Genomic DNA, 17,110 nt, shown 5'->3' on the forward strand with positions numbered 1-17,110 from the left:
GCATGGTTGACTTCAAAGATGAAGATACTGCCTGTGTTTTTTGTGTCATTAAACCCATTAGGCATTTTCTCACATCGGCTGCACACAGCATCGCTCCCTGCCTGTGCTGAATGAGCCTGTTTGTTTTGATCAGCATCACAGTAGCCTGGCTGCTTGCCTTAGCTCACCACAGGGAAAGAGGCAGACCAGGAAGGAAGGCCTTTCTAAGGCAGTGCAGATCCGGCACTGATTTTCTCTGGTGCTGGAGGATGCCGGTGATTGCAGATCTGCCTTGAGACCAGAGGAAATCTCAGAGGGAGAGTGAAATGGTCAATCAGTGGTATACTAATCCAGCCCAGCTGTTGTCTTTCCTGACCCAATGACCACTGCAGAGATTTAGAAGAGGAAGCTATTTATGCTTCTGCTGAAATGTGTCTTCTGGAAAAAGATCAATTGCTTTAGATTATCAGCTCACAATTGCAGGTTGCATTCTTTTATGTTGAATTTTCAGTTTAACTACTCATCTTGAGAAAAGAAATATAGAAGATGAAAATACATGAAAGATTGCTTCAGAATGTCTCTAAAGCTGGTCTGCTTTTTTCATTCCAGGCAGAGAATTTTTCGTAGGTCTTTCCAGGCGGACAAATCAACGTGGTGCAGAAATTCTGGCTGACACATTTAAGGTTTGTAGATTCATTCATGCCACAGGAAATACAAGCTGTCATTCACTGCACTAATTTAGTAATTGTAGTGGCCAAGATGTTTGTCATACTCATGTACTTTATTTAAGACCTGATTAAAAAAAACCCCAAAGGTACAAGTTGCTGAAAAGGTTTGAGCATCTTGTAAAGTAGTAGATACCAAAGTTGGATCTGAAATGTGAGATTGCTGCATAAAAATCAGTTGGATAGTGGGAGGCTGTTATTTTTTGAGAGCACATAAACACATTCTTCATATTCTCATCTATCAGCCCGATGTTCTTTCTGCTGGTCCCTGGAGAGGTTTTATGTACAAACTGTTTAATTAAGCTTTTTAATGTATTTCTTTATAGTCGCAACAATAGTAGTATTTGAAACATGTTCTGGATTTTATGCCAGTCTCCAGACAAGACAAGCTGGTCCAGAGGAGAGTGTCATACTTAAACAGTTGACACTGTGCCCTGAGGTTGAAAATTTGCAGAGAGTAAAATTAATTACGGAATGCCTCCATATAATTATGGAACTAGGACACTTTAAAAATATTTATAGCACCATTCTTTACTCCCATACAGGATTATGCTGTCTCCACAGTCCCTGTTCATGATTCTTTGCATCTGAAGAGCTTTTGCAGCATGGCTGGACCAAACTTGATTGCTATCGGATCAAGTGAAGCTGCACAGAAAGCCCTGAAGGTAAAGCACATAAGAAAAGAATCTAAACAGCAGTCTCTTTCTGGTCTTTTTCTAATATCTGCTTAAGGATGCTGGAATTTTAAAATACATACAGATCAGTGAAAGAGGGAGCAAGAAGTACACGTTAGGGTCTCCTGTGTGTGCAAACCATAAAAAATGTCTATATCAGGCAAGACCATGGTGATGCTAATTTAACTTTAGTTATCTTAAGGAAATAAATGGATTATGCAGGTTGTTATTCACAGCTTTGTAGACTGAAAATGTGATAATTTGGTATTAGAAGGGAGGAAGGATGTATAATCAGACCAGTGGAGATATTTAGTTCAGATGTTGCCATGAGGAAACTTGTCTTTTAGAATTCACAGAGGGGAAGTAATTGTTCTGTCATGAAGAAGGAGGGAGAGGCCCTACACTTATATAGAGTGTTTATAAACACGAGCAAAATTCAACTACAATACTTGTTGCTCAGTGCTGCGATTTGAACTTGAGCCAGGGCTAATCTGAGAACTCATCAGTTTGATTAAACCCTTCTGCACAGCTTGGCTAATCATGTTGCAGTGCCAAAATCATGTTTGCAGTAACCAAAAATATTTTTTGTCTAAGTTGATCAAATATTGCTGGTAACTACCCATCAAGTAAACACCAGCATTAATCAAGGTACAGTAATAAGCAGATACATTTTTAAAAGAACATGGTAATTAACAAGATACTCTAGCAATCTCTGATTGTTGGTGGATATATTTTTAAAAATAAATCAACTCTGTCAGTTTTCAGTGTGTTTCTCTGCACTGGACATTGAGCAGCACGTTTGCATGTGTCTGAGGATAATGTTTGCTCACACCCTGCCACCTGAGGTTGGGATTCTGGCCTGGAGCAGGGTTTTGTCCCATAGCACGTGCTGCTCTCATGCTCCTAGAGAGCTGACAGGTTACATCAGGCAGCCATGTCACAGCAACATTTGGAGTTACACAGAACATGTTCCAGTGAGTTGGATCTGGCTGTTTCTCCAGGAGTCTAAACCTCTTCAGAGAAATTATTGGCAAACAAATGGGTAAACTGTCTGTCTTGGAAATGATGGCACTTGCAGCGCTGCTGATCACCAGCTTACCCTAACATTTGAATTCTTGCTTTTTGACAATGTATTTGTTTACTTGCCTCCAAAACAAAAAAAAATTCAGTTGGCAGTCAGCTTCTTGCAGTCTTGTGGAAACGCAAGTGCGAGAGGATCTTTGAGGGACTGACACTTGGAATTAAAAGCTGCTCCCTGGATTTCAGCAGATCAGCTGAGCTGTAGCAGTGCTGTCAGCTGTTCTGTTACCCTGCAGAGTCTGTGGCAGTACAGTCCCCGGAGCTTCTGCTGAGTCCATTGCCTGGCACAGCCCAACATGCCACTCCTTTATTGGAATAGCTTGTTATTTTAAACCCCTCCTTCATGTTGCCATTTTTCATGACTGGAAATGCAGTCATACAAGCAAGATGATTGACCTGTCTTTAACCATCTCTGGTAATTGAGTTGTTTTCACATGTCACGTTAGGCAACTGCTGCAAGTGAGCTGCCTACATCATGCTATGCTAATATTTTACATTTAAAATAGGATTTATCTTCTTACTAACAATCTTGTTTGAAATAGAAATTTTTCTTGATTGTTCTTACCGGTGCAACTTATGTATCCTTACAATACTTTAAAAACAAAAAAAGAAATTACATCTGGTGCTCACATATGGCCAAGTGCAATTGATCGTGAGTTCAGTGCAGTATGTGTAATGTGAAGCACTGCAAGTGAGCTGGGAAATGAATCCACAGAGTTTAGGATAATAGACCACATGCTAGAAGCAGATAATAAATCAGAAATGACGTTTTAACCATTAAATCCTCTTCAGGTTCTGGCAAGTGTAGTGTATTTATTTGGACTGCAGCTGAAAAGTGGCACTTGAGGAAACTTGGTGAAAGAAAGAGACAGATTAAGTGCAGAAAGTACTGGGGCCTCTGGTGACTATCACATCTGAAACTTTAACTTCCCTCTGCTGTTTTCAGCATGCATTTAATTCCTTCTTGTAGTTAAACCTGTTTATAATTCCGTACATGTAATCCACATTTGAACATTGGCCATGGCTATTGAGACAATGAAGCCTGGGATTATTTTTCAGTTCCCTTGGTGAGGCCAGGATTTCCTATAAATATGTCGCCTTCGGGCTCTGATCCTGCACTGTCAGAGTTGCTGATCTTTATTGTGAGTGTGACAGTGCCGGTCCCAGTGTAGGGAGGTGATGTGGCAGTGCTGCAGGTGAACACTCTGCACCACTTTTTCCCCAACAAGGGACACAGCCCTGGGGTCTTGTTGGGACAGCAGAAGAACAGGAACTGGCCCGGGACTTAATCCAGTTCAGGTTCCAGTAGCAAAAGCAAAAGCTAGGCAAGGTGATGAAGGGAACTGTTGCACACTCCTTTCTGTATTCTCTTGCTCTATACTAAATCCAGAAAAGCCACATTTGTGGCTGTTGGTATTGCTTGATACAGAGCACAATTTCCCTCCACTTTGTGATGAGGGAAGGCTTGGACAGCAACAGATAATTGTGGACACAGTCCTTGATCAAACCATCTCTGTCACCCTTTGGATAACTCAATAGTAATCCCAAAGGATCTGAGGGTTGCACATGTTGTTCCTGGCTTTGACAAGCTCAACTATTCCCTTGCAAGCAGTATGGATTGTATTTGTAGCAAGTTCCTACTAATAAAGTTCTTCTCTCACCTGTTTAGAAATGAGTCTGTCCTTTGGGTAGGCTCTGATAGCAGGCATTGACCAAAATCTATAGTACAGATATATCTACAGTAGTGCAGGACCAGCCCCAGGGTCTCCCCACAGGGCTCATAGAGAAAGCCTTGGTGTGACCCCACTGATCTGGGGTAATGCAGGGTGTCTGGGGATTGGTGATGGATCTTGGAAGGGAGGGCACTCATCCCACCATATGGCCTGAGCTCAATCCTGCAGTCAGCTGAGTCTGGCATAATCACTCTGAGACCTGGAATAATGGAGTGGCATGTGAAACGTGGGATTTCAGCTGGTCATTTGAGAGGAGTGGATGCTAATTACAGAGGCAGTGTGGCTGTGGAAGATGTCAGGACTGAGCCAGTCAGGGTGCAAGGCAGAGCAGGTGATGCAGCTGATTGTGTAACCCCTCGTATCCCCTCACAGACTTGGCCCAGCAGGACCCAGAGCAGTGGTGACATCTGCACTTTGATGCTGGTCCTTGGTATCCTGGAGTCCAGGCTCATTATTCAATGGGATTTCTTTATGGTCAGGAGTGTGTTGAAGTATCTGCAGTAGTGCAGTGACATGACTTTAGCAAATACCTTTCTTTTTTCCTCCTGCTTTCAATAAAAGCTTGGACATGATCGTCCTGCCTTGTTCTTGACTCTCTCATTCAATATCTTCTGTTGGGAGTGGAGCTGCTCATTCATCCCCTAAATTATTCCCTGGAGGACGCTATTGCTAATGCAGCTGTTTTGACAGTGGTCAAGGGAGGCTTATCAAAACCGCATCGTAAGGATAAAATAGAAAGGAGTCTCTTTTGGGTAACTGGGCCCTTGGTCTGTATCCAAGCTCTGATCAGAGCAGAGCTTTTAAAGACTTGAGCACAAGGAGTTGTTCTCACATTGGCAGTTGCCCCCATTCCTTTGATTAAATGCCTTTTGTTCTTACTCCATCTTGTGTAACTGAAGTCTCTGCAATGTGCCAGCTTTGAAGAGCTGAGTACTGTTTCCCTGCATGAGAGGAGGGTTACAGTGCCTGGATAAAGCAGAGGGGTTCCCAGCTCCGCCACAGAAGTACCTCCAGAACAGACACCTAAGGGAAAACTTCATCTCTCTGGTGTTCTTAGAAAACAGCCTGTACTGCCATGCAGCAGGAAAAGGCTCAGCTAAATCTGCTCTTCCTGTTCTCTGTGTAGTAACTGTCTTTTCTAGTAATGCACAAGTTTGCATGAAAACATTATCTTTCCTTCCTTAAGAATTCATCATTTGTGCCTCTGCTTATTCCCCACATGAAGTCATAATCCTCTATTTATGCTATCACAATGGGTTGCTGTGGAAATCACTACTAATATTAATAACTCAAAGAAGATGACATCAGGTAGGGAATTAGCAGAAAGTGCAGATGAATGCTGATTTTTTTGTAATGCAGGAACGAAGAAAGGTTAGGGAAATACAAAGAACCATTGAGAACTTTCCCCTTAAAGCTAAACATTAAAAAATGAGACTGCTTTTCTCAGCCTTGTAGATAGGAAAATTAATCAATTTATAAAATTCTATGCACTTTTCTTTATCTCCTTCTGATTCTTCATTGCTTTATGAGTTAGGGGTACACATCATCTCAGAGGATGTAGGTCTTCACTGAGTGCCAGATTACCTCTTACCTTAAAAAGTCAACTAGTTGTGTTTTAATTTATTTTAGATGTTGTAATAGACACTGCACTTATCTGAGTGTTAGTGCTGTTCAGTTTGCATATGTGCAGAAGAATCTAGTCTTTTGGAAGATAAAGACTCAAAAGTATATATTTATAGACTAGAGGTTATTGTATTAATCAGTTTAGTTTGTTTGTTTGTTTGTTTTTAAAGGGTGAGGAAAGTGTTCCTTTCAATACATGTTTTTCCTCACCAGTAAGGCTGCCAGCCTCAGGAGCTGGCTCAGAGGCTGACTGAGAAGATGTCATTTGCCTTGCGTAAATGGGGACTCATGTTTCTATTCCTTTGCTTCTTTTTTTTCCCTTTGACTATTCTCTCCCTGGGTTCCTGTTCCAAAAGACAGGATGTTCGTGCTCTCGCCTTCTCGACTGAAAACAACAGCCCACGTAATCCACTTCCTTTTGTCCTTCTCAGGTCATGCTTTCCCTTTGCAGTGGTCCTTGGCAGAGCTGGCAGGCAGGTGACAGTGTGGCCATGAGGGCTGGTGGCTCGGGGGCAGAGCAGTGCAGGTGTGCACATGAACAACACTCAGTGCGCATCACATCTGTGGTGATGCAAAAGGCATCGTGCGCCAGGAAAAGCCAAGGAGCAGGGTGGGAGATGTTGCTTAAAAAAACTCTTCCTTCTGGAAAACATGACTGGGAGGGTGCAGCAGGGAGGCAAAGCCCAAAGCCCAGCTGCTGAGACCGTGGGTGGTAGGCGGAAATTAAAGCAACACTCTGGCTGTGTATGGACTAAGAAGTTTGGCGTACTGACCATGGCAGACCGGGGCACTGCTGGCTTCACAGAGATCTTGAATGTAGTTTGCATCTGTAGGTCTGTGCTGTCCTATCCTGTATCTCTATCAGACTTTAGGTACCTGACAGGAAGGCTCAGATCATTCTCCTTTGATTTATGCTGCTCAAAATGGCTGTGATGTCCCCTTCCTACTGAGTCTACTACTCTGTTGTCTCTCCTGCCTGTCTGCATGTCAGGGGGGACGCTCCTCATAGATCTCGATATTCCAGCAAGGTCCCTGGCTTTTCCAGCTCTGCTCTTCTGTCCCCTCTGGTCAGCCTAGCCAAGTGTTTCATGGTCACTGCTGTGTTTCAAGGAAATTCTGAGAAGCTGCTGAGTCCCTGCTCAAGCCATGTGGCACTGTGGCACAGCTCACCAGCCCCACTCTGTCCTGCATTTTCTTGTGTTGAACCCAAAGGCTGCTGCTTTCTCTCTCCGGTGCCAATTGTTTCTCTAAATATGAAGAAATGAGGAAGGAACTTAGAGGACAGGCAGGGCAATAAAACAGTGCATGAATTTCAGTTTAAGTGTAAAGTGATGTGCAGCAGGGACAGAGAGAATAACAATTCTGAATGTTACTCTGATGTTGCTCTGAACATCACACATGAAATAATGTGCTCTGACTGATCATTACTGCAGAAATGAGATCCTGGGCTTGTTGAAATTTCTAGCTCAGCTGAAAACCAAACAGAGAATGTCATTATGCCACTGATAAAGCTGTGGCGCATCAGCATGTTGTCTCTGGTGTGCTTTTTGCATGCACAGGCCCTTCATTTCAGAAGAGGTAAAGTATAACTGGAAAGATTCAGAAAAGTTCAGTAAGGAGTGACGGATGCCTGGACAGCTTGCCTAAGGAGACAAACTAAGCAAGCTATGGCTATAACCTGGAAAAAAGACAACTGAGATGGGATCATAGATGCCTAAAAAGTCAGGAATGATGTGGAAAAGGTGACCGGGGATCAATTGTTCACTGTCTCTTCCAGTGCAAGAACCAGGGGAGCTCTAAAAGTATGTAAAGATAAGCTCTAAAGGGGCGGGTTCAAAAACAGGAAGGAAAAGAAATGTTTCCTTGCACAAGACCTGTCTGAACTCTGTAGCTACCTTGCTACGTGTTCAAAAGCAAACTGGGCAGACCCCTGGGCCTAGGACAGTGCTGAGCTGGTATCACTCTGTATGACAGCTGATGAGTTGATGTTCCTGGAAACCATGTACCAAATCTTGGTCGCCTCCAGTCCCTATCTTGAGATGCAAAAGTGGGTATCATCACCTCTCACCTGAGAGAGACACCCCACCATGCAGCACTAAAAAAGAAGCTCTTCCAGGTGCTGCAAGGATTTTAAAAAAGCAGATTTGGCAGTCAGCAGTATTTTCCAGGTAGCAAGCACTAATTTACCTTTCTTAGCCATCCCTCCAGATGGCAATGCACTGGCCAGGTGCCTGTCCTCATCTCTTGCCTTTGTTGTGTAAGGGCATAGACCTGATGTTGTTCCCAGACAAGCGGTCTTTCCTCCAAGCAGAAAAGAAACATGTTGTCCTTCCAAACTCTCATCCAGCCTGGGGGAATGTGACTGCCTATTGCTGTTATTCTTCTCATCAGTTTTAGTTGCCCTGCACCACAAAAATACTTCATTTTTGTCATCGTAGGCAAAACCTTGATGTAGTTTAATCTTTTCTCACACCTTTCATTCTCTTGGATCCCAGGCCAAAGGCCGCTTAAGCATCAGCACAAAACAGGCCAAAGTTCAATGTGCTTGGAAAGAAACAAAAGAGATGGGATAGAAAAAATATCTTAAATAGTTTGACGTGACTAGTTTTCTTTGAAGAATACTTTGACTTGAAGGATTTAAGAAAAGATAGCTGAAAGCTGGTGAGGGAATGATCCCGTGGGTGTAGGGTTACATGCATTCAACTTGAGCTTAGATTTGATTTTTCTTTTAAATGTTAGGGGTCAGAAGAAAAGGGGTAATCAATATAAACATCAAACCCTGGAAATCTTGGCTTCTGCTTCTCTGTCAGCATCACATAGGCATTTTTAAGTGTGGTGTTCAACGCCTTGTTAGCAAGAGGAACATTCAGTGTATGTTTGGTTTTGCTTGTGGGGAGTTGGAGATGGAAATGTGCATTGCAGGTGGGTTTGGTCGCTCTCTGTCCTGCAGCAATCTGGATGTGAGTAGGTCTCAGAGTGAGTAGGCAGCAGGGCCTAGACTGGGGCCTTCCTCATGGAGGGGGGAAAATTTGTAGCTAGGCTTGGCCTCTTTTAAAAGTGCATGCAGTCATCTTAGCTCTGTCAGTGATAATAGTCCCAAAAAGCATACACATTTTTCCTTCATGCATAATGCTGTTTCATAGTTAGGATTATTTAGCTTATCCATTACCTCAGTTGTCTGAGGACACACTGTAAAAAAAACTATAGAGAAGGCATTTTAGGCTATGTGAATGACTTCAACATAAGGAAAGCATGACTAAGGGCTGAGAGAATGTGCAGTGAAAATTACCCTCCTTAGGCTGAAGAAAATTCCCAGAAAAACTAGGCACGCGGGAAATGCCTGGCTCTTAACGTAGCTGGTTGTAGAACATTTGTGGACAGAAAGCCAGCCCTCTATAAATGCATCTTATTTTGGGATGTATCTGATAGAAAATACAATCAAAGGACCTTGCTTTTATCTCCTTTTCTCTGCCCTGGAGTCAATCTGGCCAGGCACATGTACTTAATGACTTCACATAATAGAAATATAGAAAACCACAAGGGTCTGTAAAGTACTGTGATTGTGTCATATTGGTGCATTTCTGCTGCATCCAGAGCCTCCCTGTGGGGCAGGTTTGGGGTGTTATTGCCTGGGCACTCTCTCAAATAAGTGATTTTTAAAATTTTAAAAGTGGTTTTTAAAATTTTACTGCAACAGTCAGGCATAGTTATAATAGCGATGAAAGCTTGCAAATATGATTTGCCTTTCATCTTAAGAGCTGAGGAAGAGAGTAATCTTGTATTGTCAAACCTTCAGTTACCAATAAAAGCTTTCTTGTGGTGTTGTTCCAGCTAGCTGAGATCCGAGTCCCACTGTCACAGCTGTCCCCTGAAACTCCTGTGCTGCTTTGTCTCACTGTCTCACTCAGGGTTTCTCACTTGTTTCTGAACTAATTCAGCCACCATTTGTGTGTTTTTTAATATTGAAAACAATCCTCTTAACGTGCCCTTTAGCATCATCTCCCAGGCTTCCCAAAGCCGGTCCTTGAGGCACTAGAGCCCTGCCACTTGTCCTTTATTTCTGCTTGCTGCTGCAGTTCTCACTTCAGCATTTTGCAGAAGCAAATGAATGGGAGACTTGTCTTTACCCTTCAGCTTAAGAATTTTTCATAATTCCATATGGAAGTGTTTCACAGTGATTCACAATATATTTCTGATGAATGAGCTGTTCCTACAGAAAACTACAATATCAGAATTATGTTTCCAACAAGGAGTGAAGGAAGAACAACTGTTTGGGAGCTTAGTGAAATCCAGATATAGTGGCTTTTCTACTGGTACATGTACAGATTTAATAAATGTTTGCTTAGTCAAGACTTAAAAACATTATGTAGGAAGGGAAGCTACTGGTAGAGGACATGTCTGCTGACCGTGGTTACCAGGTGGAAGAGCCACACTAGGGCCTGTCTCCAGCTGCTGGATGTCTGCAACATCAAGGAAAGCAGAATAAAACACATCTTGGCAACATAACAGAAACAAAATTACAAAAAAGAAAATCAACTCTGCTAAAGCACATGAAAATACAAAATTACATCTGGTGAAGTAAAGGTGCAAGGATTTTTTCCCAGAAAAACACATTAACCTTTTATGGAGGTAGATGTGTCCTTGGGAACTTGGGAGAGTTTCATAACATGAGAAGGAACAAGAAATGACAATCTGATAACACTTCCTCAAGAATGCATGGCATTCTTTGTTGTGAGTTTCATGTTCTCTGCGGGATGTGGATGAGTCAGGCCAGAACCTGAAAAATGTATCCAGACCTATAAAGGAATTACTTACCATAGGTGTGGGCAAGCATGAGTTTTTTGTTGCTTCTATGTTGTAGACCCTGTTATAGATCAGCTACATGTAGTATTTTTTTAATGAATGAGAAGTAGTACAGATTAATGATCTTGCAAACAACTTAATGACAAACTTAACTGTGCCTAAAATTGAAGTCTGCTTTCTGCTGTGTGATGTAAATCTCTGGGTTCTCCCTGAGAAGGGAATCTAGTTGAAAAATCTAGTTAACAAAATAATGAGGTTTTTCTAAAGATAATATTAATGTGAATATTTTAAGCTGAAAAAAAGCCTTTTCTTTCTGTTTGCATCTTTGCAATGTATGTGGGAACATAGGTGGGCTGGGGGAGAAACAGGAACACTTGCATTTAATTAGGCTTTCAGAGGGACCAAAGTTTTGGATTTTGAGCCTTGTTCAATTCTGCATTACTCTTGGTCTCTGTGAGGCCAAAGCTGATGTAAAGCTGCAATGCTACAATGGGGAGTTAGGCATCTTGTCTTCAGGCTTTTCCTATCCTTACTAAAAAAGGATCTGATCCAAAACATGGGATTGCATGCTTGTCATGTCCTGAGAGTCTCTGTCTCTGAAATTCCAGCCAGCCAGGCTCTACCTTTGTGTATGAGCCTTATATTTATAACCCAAACCTCTGAAACCCAGCAGCTCTTCTGTTGCAACGGGTTTATTGTGTTGTCCCCTTGGGAACGAGGATTAGCGCAGATGTGCCCGCTCGCTCCCCAGCACAGGTGCTTAGTGAAAGAGTAACTGCTTGCAAAGCAGAACAGAGGTCCTTGAAAAGAATTAAGATTGGGCTGATATCCAAGCTGGGAACCGTTCCTGTCCTGTTTGGTTTAGTTCATGCTCATTATATAAATATTGAACAATGGTTCCTTTTTTTGAAGGTGGTGAGCACCTATAGTCTCAATCAGTGTCAGGAGCAGTTTTGCATACTCAGTGTGCAATCCTTGAGGAAAAGACCCCACAGAGGATGCTTACCAAGTGCCCTACTTAATCCTGCTGCTTGCAGGAACCATTGCACAAAGGTTTTTACTGCTCCTTTCAGATAGGTTTAGTAGATTCTTCCTTAAAGGGCAGACATAAAAGGAGATATCCTTACTTGCCACATAGCAAAATGGCCCTTGACTGCCTTGACAATCACAGTTAGCTATTTTTGAAGATTTTGTCCTCCCATTTGTTTGGGACTGCTGATGTGTTTGATGTAAATAGCTGCACTTCATGTCTCCTGGCAGACCATGCAACAGATGAGCGACCACCGCTACGACAAGCTGACAGTGCCTGACGATGCCGCAGCAAACTGCGTCTACTTAAACATTCCCAGCAAAGGGCACGTCCTGCTGCACCGAGCCCCCGAGGAGTACCCGGAGAGCGCGAAGGTGAGAGCCACGCTGGGGGTGCTCCGGCATCCCCACCTCGCTGGGAGGTTGCTGGAGATTGAAATCGGGTGCTTTTCAGAATGGGCTGTGGTCTCCCTTTGTGGAAATAGCAGATGGCAACAGCTGGGAGGCCTGGGCTCTGTTCTCAGCTCCACTATTGGTGAGACTTGGTCACTTGTGCCTGTGGTGCCCTTTCCACATAACTGGATGTAGCAGCAGCTCCCTTGCTGCAGTATGATGTGTGTGAATCCCATAGCCAGAAGGCCACGTGCCCTGTAAATGTTCATGTTGATTAACAGTGATGGGATGGCTTGGCACCTGCTGACAAATCCATGTCTGTTCATTCTGTAAATACTTAGAGAAAAGGGAAAACGGAGGTGTAAAGTATAATGATTTTCCCTTACTTTTTCTTTCTTAACAGGTATTTGAAAAACTGAAGGACCACATGCTGATTCCAATAGCCAACACAGAACTGGAGAAAGTAGATGGGGCACTCACCTGTTGCTCTGTGCTTATTAACAAAGCTTCAGAATTATGAGTTTACAGAGTCCCTCCCTTGTAACTGGCAATAATGTTACACACAAGGTAGACGAATCTGTATCCACACTTTTATTGTTTTTATTGACAATCTACTGTACCACTGTGCTACTAACCCTTGTTTACAATTTTTTGCATTGTGAATTTTTATTATGTCCTTGCAGATGGTATTTAAGGTGGATGTAGGGTTTTTTGGGAGCACATAATTCTGAAGTAAGTTAGTCCCATGGGCTAGCAGAAGATAATTATAATGGCTAACCCTTAGCTTTAGTGATTTAACATATCTGTGTGAAAATTTTGTGCAACCCAGCTAATTCTCAGTATTTCAAGCACCTCTGTTGTCTTTGCACTGTTCCCTTCTGTCTTCTTTTCTCTTGCTTCCTTGTTCTACATGTCTTTTTCCTTCCTCAGTCTTCTACTTTCAGTAGTGCAAGGTACTGGGGGGACTGAAGAAAACTCGGTGGGCTCATGAGCCGGGTACCTTGTGTGGTAGGGAAGCTTTCCGTACACTAGCTGGAACAGTGGGCAGTGCTCACTGTCCTGGCCATATCACAGTGCTGCTGCTGGGCAGAGCTGTGGCTGGAGTCTGCTTCAGGCACCAGGTACCAACTTTGGAAAAGCTTCCTCTGATGGGAATGTTCAAGGGCAATGATTGCCTGGGAAACTTGCACGACAGAAGAAGAGAGTAGTGCAGCCGCACAAGTTGCCTCCTGCAAACTCAGGTCCCAGTTTCTTGCTAAGACCATGACTTTCAATGTGGTGAGAATGGGAGAGAAGTTTTTAAAAAGGCCAGATCCTAGGAAGCCTCTGGACCACAAAAATTAAAGGCAGAGATGCTTTTGAAAAAGTTTAACCTACAAAAGAAATCTAAAGTATGGGGGAGTTAAATCTCTTTGTTTACATCTTAAAATTTATTTGCTTCTCCTTTCTGTTTTCTCTTCTTTTGGAGGCCACTTACTAGCAAAACTGAAAAGAAAAGGGTGATAGAAGGAGTTGAAGGACAGCTATTCCTGGATTATGCCCATGAATAAGGGAAGCTATTTTTTTCCTGGAAGATTGGCATTTTTACTTTATCTGCCCTTGGGACAGCTTTCCTTGGAACAATAACCATCTTATATTTTTTAGTGGCATGAGTATTCACTCTGGTATTCAGTTAAGGCAAATACAATTTTTGTAGCAAATTCCACAACATGTTTACCCACTGAGTCACAGCTTTTTTTTTTTCACCACCACAAAGTGAAACACACACCATTGTATTCACATGCTTCTTGTTAAATCATTTGTAAACTAAAGATGGGAGAAATTCCCGAACAGAGGCAGTAGTGGGTACTCTCCAGAGACTGACAAATAGTCTGAACATGTTATCAGCTTCCTAGACATCTCCTCCACCTTTCCTGAACCACTTGTGGCATGTTGCTGAGGTACAGTAGGGAGTGAGGGGGCTCGGGCAATGTGGTCTGCAGGAAAACAAACAGTATTAACCAAGTACACACTGGGATATCCTTGGGAAACCTGTGTGCTGGCTTTGTGTGCTAATAAGGGAGAAAACACAAGTACTCATACTCGTAGGTTCTCTCCAGCATATCTCACCCTGCATCTCAGTGGTAATGGGGGGAAAACCTCCTGGCAGCTACCAGGGTACCCCTTGTGCTTCGTGGGTGCACTGTAGGTTGTGATGACACGAGGTATCGTGGGGAAGAGAGCAGTGACGAGCAAATAAATGGTATGTGGAAAGAGCGTGTCCCAAAGGAAGTTCTTCAGCCAGCCAAACAGCAAGTGGGAGGGGGGGGGGGTTTCTATTTATGACTCTGCCTATGACTCTAACCAAAGGGTTATCCCAATGTTTCCCCTTTGTCTCTTCCATTCCCATGCACCATCATTTAAACCTGAGCCAGGTGATCAGGCTCTAAGGATGTAAATGTTGCAGTGGGGAATCATTTTCTGCCTTCCCTTGGTGCTTTTTAAATATTTAATAAAGTGTCACGTATTTTAAGATAACTTGACATTAAACAGAGATTTTGTGCCAAAAAGTGGCCCTGCAGTATTGAGCTGTGAGCACCTAAAGGCAAGCTGTACTCTGTTAAAGACCTGTGCAGCCGTGGGAGCTGTCGTACAAAGCTGAAACAGTCCCCCCCCAGCCCGACTTGCCCATGTACCTCCTGGGGCCTGGCCCCTATCCGTGTCCTTCAGTCCCTCTTCCCTCCTCTTACTAGGGAGCCAGAGCATCCAGCTGCACTGGGAGTGTTAGGCTGTAGGATTTCTATTTTATTTATTGTTAAATATTTCTGTTGTATTTTTTTTTCTTCTTCTTTCACCCTCTCTCATCTTTCACCTGTCTCCTTCCTCAGACTCTCATTTCTAGTTTGCTCATCAAGGCATGATGAGCACTTTTCTCTTTTAATCCCAAGTGATTCTGCCTTCTGTTGCCTCAGTTCTTACTTGAGTCTTTTTCTTCACTTCTCCTTCTTCACTGTTCGTTCCAAAGTATCCCAAGCCATGATGGACTCTCCTAAACTTACTTCCTCCTTGAGCAGGTGCCAGGAGAGAAGAGAAACTGAAGGGGCTGCTTTGGGTCTGAGCAACTTATTTTGAGCTGTAAGGATGACAGTCAGCAGGAGCTGTAGATCCAGAGAGGAACGAGGGTGACCTCTTTTTAAGATTTCTCCAGAAAAAAAGAACCATTTCTGGTGACACTGTTGTTACCTTGTGTGCTTGAAAGCCGTAGAATGGGTGACAGTGAATTGCCCTGGCTCACTAGGGGAGGGGGAGGAGGAGTCGGGATTTCAGAGCTGAGAAGCAGCTATGTAGACAGAGAGGCTGGTTTTTCATCTCTTGCCATTGAGATTTCCTTGGCTTCAGGGCTGCATTGTGGTATACAGAAAGCAAGGGAGTGGCTGAGGGACCCAAATTCCTTCAGGTGTTGTATTCAAACTGTCCAACTTCAGGCACAGAATTTAGGTGCTCTAAAACCACACCTGCTTTCTCTCTGTTGGCCTCAGTAGGAATCGCAGCCTCTTAACATAGATGCTCTTGTTGAAAAGAGTTGCCTAAGCTGGTTAGTGGGATCACCCTCACCTCACAGCTTCTAGTGCTAATCTTTATTCTGGCATTAGAGATAAAAACATTATGAGCACTTCAGTTTATGTATTTTCAGTATGGTACTAAGAACTAAAATCATGCCAAATGCTTCATGTTCTTGCTGTTTGCTGTTTGTTTTTTTTTTTTTTTTCTGTTGCCCAAACAAAGAATTCAGTTGTGAGGACATTTCTGCAGTGACACATGTGCATCTAATGCATGTCCTGTACATTTTGTCACCAGAACATTTCTCAGATGCCTGATACAAATCATCATTCTTGATTAATATAAATGATAAAATAAAATCCCAAACCAAAAAAGGAGATGAGACACTGAACACTGATAGTTGCCCACATAAAACTCTTGATAACAACTGTGAGGCTGTATGACAGAGCAGGCCAGTACAGAAATTCTTGTGGTAATAGCTCAGCCATGGAGCTTGAATTACTCATCAAAGGATTTTTCCTTTCAGCAGTCAGTTTAGCTCAGTTGAAATGAAAGAGCTACAATGTGCATTATAGATACTTCATGGATGTTATCTTTGCTAAGAGTTTAGGGAGATCTGTGATATGTGGGTTTCTTTCTTACACAGAATGTGAATACAGTGTCTCCCTCTGTAATGAAAATGTGAATGCATACTGTACCTTATGAGATAAACTTGAATTCTTCCATTTATGTATTTTTGTGTTTACCATGCTAATATTCAGTTTTAAATAGATGCCACTGTGTGAAGCTAAGCTCTGATTTTTTTGTGATTTTCATGTGATAGGAATAGAGCTCATATGTACCACTATGTCCAGTTTTGAAAACAAAAAGCCAGTACACAGAATGCTGTTTGTTCACAGCAAATTGGAAAAGATGGAAAAAAATGAGCTTTTGATTTTGTTCAGCTTCATATATGTTGTATCAATGAAGTCAGAGCCAAATTAATAGAAAACATCCACATGGAGCCATTTGAGGAAAATAATTTACTATTTAAGATTGTCTATTTTTGCTTTTATCAATAAGGAAGCTGAAAAGATAAGCCTGCTTAAAGAATGGTATTTGTTAAGTGATTGTGAACAAAGTATCAGTGGATCTCATGTATTTTCAGAGAAGTTTTAACTGGACGTGTGATGTAAATTGTATAGAGCTGTATGTGAATCGTGTTAGTCACTGTTTTACATTGTATTGTTCTGCAGTGCACAAATGTGACTACTGAACACAGAAGCGTTACATTCAGTAAACTTACAATCTTGTTGCAGTATGTAATTCCCCACTTTTTGTGCCAAAAACATCAATACGTTCCATAATCAGTTCTACTAGAGGTTTGCACTTTGATTTAATTTTTTTTGTGACTCTTGCAGTTTCAATACTATATATCCCCATCACGAAGGAATAAAGTGTCAGTTGTACCGTGCCCTGTGTAGTTTGTGCTTCTTGTTTTGGAACTGAAAGGATATGTATTTAATTCAGTACTGTTTCATGCTGTCTTTTT

General features: G+C 42.4%; 1 protein-coding gene across 3 annotated transcripts in view; it reads left to right on the forward strand.

The window, feature by feature from the left end:
• DDAH1 (dimethylarginine dimethylaminohydrolase 1) overlaps positions 1–17,032 on the forward strand; it is a 97,023-nt gene extending 79,991 nt beyond the window's left edge. For all 3 annotated transcript variants that reach the window (XM_032117713.1, XM_032117712.1, XM_032117711.1), the window contains 4 exons: positions 589–662; positions 1,250–1,369; positions 11,878–12,021; positions 12,443–17,032. In XM_032117713.1, the coding sequence (XP_031973604.1) occupies positions 589–662; positions 1,250–1,369; positions 11,878–12,021; positions 12,443–12,559 (455 nt within the window). In that variant the 3' untranslated portion in view covers positions 12,560–17,032. The remainder of the gene's footprint in view (positions 1–588; positions 663–1,249; positions 1,370–11,877; positions 12,022–12,442) is intronic.
• Positions 17,033–17,110: the final 78 nt, after the last annotated feature.

This window comes from Corvus moneduloides, chromosome 9 (genome assembly GCF_009650955.1).
Source record: "Corvus moneduloides isolate bCorMon1 chromosome 9, bCorMon1.pri, whole genome shotgun sequence".
NCBI classification, from domain to species: Eukaryota; Metazoa; Chordata; class Aves; order Passeriformes; family Corvidae; genus Corvus; species Corvus moneduloides.